The sequence below is a fragment of the Etheostoma spectabile genome, chromosome 15 (genome assembly GCF_008692095.1).
Source record: "Etheostoma spectabile isolate EspeVRDwgs_2016 chromosome 15, UIUC_Espe_1.0, whole genome shotgun sequence".
NCBI lineage: Eukaryota > Metazoa > Chordata > Actinopteri > Perciformes > Percidae > Etheostoma > Etheostoma spectabile.
Window position 1 is genome coordinate 575,961 of NC_045747.1, and position 6,412 is coordinate 582,372.

Consider the following 6,412-nt stretch of genomic DNA (forward strand, 5'->3'; position numbering starts at 1 on the left):
GGGGGGGGGTGAACATGATTGACAGGGAGTCTGGGGGTCCTCCCTCGAGAAAATGTTACATTGTCAATAAAAACAAATTGCAATTTCACATCATTTTGGACTATTATTACCATGTGTATCTGAAGCTAGAGCAGATAATAAATTACACTAAAAAAAAGTAAAGGACAAAACTTCCTAAAGAAGTCAAATGGGGACCAAATACCATAATTAGATCTGAGATTCAGTTACTTGTTATGTTTTTCCATTTTCCATTTATTGAGCCTAGGTGCGGCCCAGAAGGCTGTGGTGCTGTACCTAAGCCAGTGAATGGTGGTGGGGTTAACCCTGCGTTGGGACTGAGACGTTATGAAGCCTTGCTGCTGACAGCTGTTGCTACCTCAGCCCAGACAGACGTCTCGTCCCTCTAAAAGACGTCTGCTTGTTGCCTGTCTCCTCCGGTGATTTCCATGCGTCTCTCTCATGTAAGGGTTAAGAGATGCAGCCCAGGTCAATCTTCAGTCATGGCTGTCTTGGTACTGGCTGTCGTCAGGGTTATTATAGTCAACTAAAATGAAAAGAAGCAGTGAAAAATAGTTTTGGAAACTGCATGCGACACGGGGCCTGGGTAGCTCACCCATATGTAGAGGTGTACTCCTTACCCCCCCCCCCCTCCTCCTCCTCTCTCCCCTTCATGTCTTCAGCTGGTCTATTTGAATAAAGGCCTAAAATGCCCCAAAAACATTAATAAAATAAACAGCAACCACACAGAAAACTAAAATGAAATATGAACTAATTGAAAATTGGAAACTAGTAGCCTTGGTTGTTACTGGTGCTGTCAAATGATTACAATGTAAAGCATACATTAGATTTATAAAAGGGAGTGGAGTCAAAGTGAACGTTTCCAGAAATATGAATAAAAAAGTACATATAGGCCTACCTGAAAATTCTACTTAAGTACAGTAAAAAATTACAACAGTGCTGAAAAACACACACACACACTTACACACTCACTCACACACACTGGAAACTTCAGGAGACTGTAACAGTCTTTATGTAATATGAAAGTCAGTGAAACAGACAGATGGAGAGAAGCCAAGGCTCCCTGTCTTATTGACGGGTGGAGGTGGGGGGGGGGGGGGGGACTAGCTAGCAGAGTTCAGAGGATGAGACCAAACATTTGGTGATTGGACAGGATTAGAGGATTACTGACACAGCTGAAAGCACCGAGCGCCTCCATCAGCATCCTCTCTCTCTCTCTCTCTCTCTCTCTCTCTGTCTCTCTCTGTCCATCATGTCTCCAGCTGTCCCTGCCTATAGCTGTCATCCAGGGACGTAAGCAGACAAACCGAAGTTGATGATCCAGGATGGAGATGTCCGGCCTCTCCATCAGCAGAAGAGGTGAGTTAGGGGTTGGAGAGAGAGAGAGAGAGAGAGAGAGACCTCAGAGTAGACCTGTAACAATTTTAATATCATGTATAATTTTTTTCTACCAGCGGTTTCCTGTTGAGTAATCTCTAACATTAGCTAAGGTCTTAAGGCGTATGACTGGTAATGTTGATTTTGTTTAGAAATGCTCAACTGTGATTAAATAAGTGATTATTGGTCGGACTATGTGTTTTTATCATTTTTTAAAATGTAAGTTGGTGGCACTTGTTCATAGCAATACAAATTTCGAAGGGGGGGGGGGGGGGCATATAAAGAGGCATGTTACTTTCTAGGCTTGTTTTGTGTTTTATACATAATCTGGGTCACATACCAGTGATCTATAAACAAAAATATCTCCTGGAATTGATTCAAAACTGTAATTTTTTTAAAACAGTAATGTATAAATAAATATTTTTGAATTGGACGGTAAGAGACTGAATTATATTGTTAATGTCAATTATGTCTGAGACAGTGGTCTTTTTTAAGCAGTTTCGTTAATTGCAGTATCATTTATTGAAGCAGAATATATACATTTTAGTTTATAAACTTGTCAAAAATTAACAGTAAAATGTCATAGATTTATGTCAAGGTAACACAGACCATTATCTTTACAGTCTGCATACTGTCATCTCTGGTCCACACCCCCCCCCCCCCCCCCCAGGTTGTCTCACCAGAGGGTGAAACAAATCACATTTCTTGACAAACATGTACATCATTTACAACATTTCTCCATTGTAGGACACAGTTGTTGTTGGAAGAAAAACAACAAAAACGGTCTTGCTGTGTAGCTGCTTTTCCTAGTAAAATTAAGAATACTTGCTGAATAACAGTGTGCTTTTATGCTGTGTGTGTGTGTGTGTGTGTGTGTGTGTGTGTGTGTGTGTGTGTGTGTGTTTAATCCTGGCTCGGCTGCTCTGCTCCTAATGGCTGTGATTATATAATTACATTTGGATGAGAAAGGGAGGATAAAGCGGATGAAAAATGTGTGTTAAAACAATCATATAACAATCATCAGAAAGATTCAATTATGTAAAGAAGGACATTTGGGGACGTTTTTTTTGAAGAAACATGTGCACCATTCCAGATAAAGAGGGTAACCATGGTAACTGGTTCAGGTGTCAATGCTGGGCCATTTTAGAGGTCTGGTTATAGTTTAGCGTATTCCTAAATCATATTCAAACAAACACCAAAGGCAGTGGTGGAATGTTACTTAGTAGTCTACATTTACTGCAGTAATGTACTAACCATTTTTTATGCCACTTTCTACTAAATATAGTACTTATTCATCTGTTACAGCTGTTGTTCCTTTACATATTAAGATGTCTGCACACAAAACACATTATAAAATATGATTTATGATTATAAACGAATCTAGCCAGCAATATACAGGTCTACAAGTCCAGCTGAGCTGATTAGCAGATCAAACACTTAGTTAATTATTAATTATTGTTGGGATTGTTTCCAGTTCCTAAACTCTGAGGATTTTTTTCTGCATCGAGTACTTTTACTTTTAATAATTTAAATCCATTTTTCCGATGATACTTAGATACTTAAAGGACCCATATAGTGACACGTGTATAACTAATATCTGAACCGTTTCTATGGGTGTATTGTTGTTGCCTTCCCGTCGACCATGCAACTTTTTGTTTTTCTGCGTCAACATTTGAAAACTACAACATTGTATGGAATCATCCACGTTATTTTTTTTGTTGACAATTTGGTTGAAAGAAAAAGAAAAGAAAAAAAATTGCTGACACAGAAACTTTTTGAAAATGAGTGAAATTTGACACAAGGACAACACACGGGTCAAAAAGTTGGGTTGAAGTTTCCTTTTCTGAGAGCCTTTTTCCTCCCCTCCCACACATGCTCGGATTCGCTGCTAGATGAAATGTTCAGCCCACTGCTAATTAATATAAATGAGCAGAGCGCTCTGATTGGCTAAAGCACAGATCAACACACAATGCGGCCTACTGTAAACATGGGGGCAGGATTGGCGAGACCTTACCAGTTAGGGGAAACCTTTTCTTTACCTAAGAGGATTTTAACAGTCTGGTAGTAGTACCTCTACTTCAGTAAGGGATCTGAATACTTCTCCCACCTCTGGGAAACCTTGTCTCCTGTCCAGAAGTTGACCACCTTTGATAGTAAATGCATCTCCATGTGACTCAAACCGTTGTGCGATGCTTGCTTTCATTTTTCCAGCCTGACAAAGACGACAGCAGTCTCAAACCACCAAGCTTCATTCAACTTTTCCAGCCTTCACTCCTCGGAAGAAGCTGCCCTCCATCCTCTCGCTGTCCGGGGGGAAATATGCGTCTTCTTTCCCTGGCCCTTCTCTTCTTCCTTCTTGCTTTCTATACCCCCCTATGCCTCTTTCCATCCGTGGATTGCTCACGCTTGTGTCCACCCCAGTGCATTTGTTATGAGCACGCTGACCTGGTGGACTGCCGCGAGCGAGGGTTCCAGCATGTTCCCAGGGGCCTCCCCCACGCCACCTGGCTGCTGGAGCTGGGAGGGAATAATCTGAGCCAGATCGGCACCGGAGCCTTCGCTGGACTCTGGTCCCTGCGGGTGCTGGGGCTAGCCAACAACCAGATACAAGAACTGCAACCCCAGGTAGGAACGAGGGGACGGGGTACTTTAACACTGCTAAATGCTAGGGCCAGTTGTTTAGTGCACCCGTTGAAGAGAAAAGGCCACACACAATATTAAACTGTTGACACAAGACAGTAACGTGAGCTGTTTAAATCAGCTGATACATGGTTACACCTCATTATCTCTTACCAGTGGAACGCTGTGTCCAGCTCTTAAATCTTTATAATCATTCGCTGAAAGAACCAAGCAGGCCTAGCCTGACAAGCCAGACCCACTTCCAGATGTTGGGTCTGGGAACTCCCCATTGGCAGGGCTCAATCCACGGGGGCGGGAATAGGATAGCAATAGGATAGCGCTCCAACCAACCAGAGCAACGCTGGTTGATAGATTAAACTTTGAACTGTAAACACATCTTCCTTTTTGAAGAATGACTTCAGAGTTTAACTCCAAGTCTTCAGAGTGGATCGGTCTGTTCTCCAGCAGCAGCAGCAGCCATCTTCTTTGTTTTAGCAGAGAATACATCCAGAACCGTCACAACTCTGCTGTCATTATGTTAAGCCCCGCCCACTGACTCTATACACGATGTGATTGGCCTGACCAGATTTGGTTTTTCCAGCTCCCAGGCCATCGGAGAGTTGCTGGACTGACCCTGGCTGCAGATTACAGTGCTGCTGCTAGGGTGTCTCTACATTTCTAGGCTAAAGCAGGCTAAAGCAGGCCTGCCTTGTTGCACGATGCAAATTTGCTTCAGACATCAGCGTGTAGCTGGCTGTTTCCCAAAGCAAACAGAGTTTGAGAACGGCAGCACACAGAGAGCAGAAACAGAGGTGACATTTGGCCAGTGAGCTACGAGCGTTTTAGGTAATCATCCTCCATTATAATCCAGACTATGTTTCAGTGACACGTCCTACCAGCGACAGGCGCAGTTTTATACATGTGGTAAACCAAGGGGGACCAAACTACTTGGTTAGGTTTTGGAAAGATCAGGGTTTGGTTTTACAACAAAATCGGTTGACATGTAACTTATGTATATAAGTTAAAATAAGTCAACTTTTGGTTTCTTCATTCAGCCAGCCTGTGGCCTATGACATCAGAAACATATTTTTGATACTTAAAAATGGAATTAGGAAAGCAGTTTAGTTAGCAATGTCATTTTTAGTAGACAGGGCTGAGGGAGGACGTTATGGAGGGGAGGAAAGAGGGAGGGAGAAGGCCTGGGTTAAAGGGCAGTGGAGGGAACAGACACATTTCTGCTTCTCTTCATCTTTCTGTCTTTATCTCCACAGGCATTCTTTCCGCTGTCCTTCCTGGAGAAGCTGGATCTCAGCTGGAACCAGTTAACATCTCTGCCGGTGGACTTCTCAGCCAGTCTGTCTGCTCTCAGAGAGCTGCGCCTGGAGCACAACAAGCTGCTCCACATCTCTGGATACAGGTACCTGTCTGTCTCAGAGGGCACCCAAGTCCTACGCCATGCTCCTGCTAGGGCTGCAAAATGCAGTATACTATACTTTCATGTTCTTCCCCATTTTTGCTTTAAATACAAAACAGTGGCAGTGAAAGCATTTTTTTGCTAATGTTAGACATATTTTTTGTTCAGTTTCCTTTGCATAACTGTCATAACTAGATAGTTTACATGTAATTATGATATTGAAGTCTTCCTTGTCATTGCTAGGTACCAAATCATTCCATTTGAAAATAAAACTTTTGCTGCATACCATTGTATATATTTTTTCTGCTTACCATCAATAGTATTTCATTTAAACCAGAACAATGTCTCAGGAAAACATAATATGTTGTTAAAACTAGAAATCAGTCAGTCAGAGCCTAAAGAGACACTGTCCATCCTCCGACATGATGCTCTGAGGAGAATGAACATCTGCTGCCCTCCGGCCAGTGAGAGCAATACGCCGAGAACACAAGGCATTAGGAGGGATTAATGCGCTTAATGCACATCCAGATCAGGACCTGTCTCTTAATCCCAGCCTGTGTGGACCTCCTACCATTCCTGACCACATACTGGATCTCTCCACACAGCTGTATAGAGCCACCATTCACTTGTGCGGGCCAGTGTAAACAGGAAGTGGACTGTCTGACCTTACTCTGCTGTTGAAAGTACAGAAAAATAACGATGGCCAAACGTAAGACCAGGGATTCATTTGCTTGGACTGACACCGAAGTGGAACTGTTCCTGAAAGATGAAAGATACTGCCCCCCCCCGAAAAACACTCCCATAGGTTGTTTGTTCTGATAGAATCCTGGTCTTCCATAACCCCTCAGCAGGGCCCTAGGCTGATACCATTCTGGTCTTCCATAATACCTCAGCAGGGCCCCAGGCTGATACCATCCTGGTCTTCGATAACACCTCAACAGGGCCCCAGGCTGATAGCATCCTGGTCTTCCATAACCCCTCAGC

General features: G+C 43.1%; 1 protein-coding gene across 1 annotated transcript in view; it reads left to right on the forward strand.

Annotated features, from left to right (window-relative positions):
- Positions 1–1,146: 1,146 nt before the first annotated feature.
- LOC116703537 (insulin-like growth factor-binding protein complex acid labile subunit) overlaps positions 1,147–6,412 on the forward strand; it is a gene marked incomplete in the record, with an annotated part of 8,747 nt that continues 3,481 nt past the window's right edge. The window contains 3 exon segments of the mRNA XM_032538331.1: positions 1,147–1,377; positions 3,607–4,020; positions 5,286–5,431. Coding sequence (XP_032394222.1) covers positions 3,715–4,020; positions 5,286–5,431 — 452 coding nt within the window.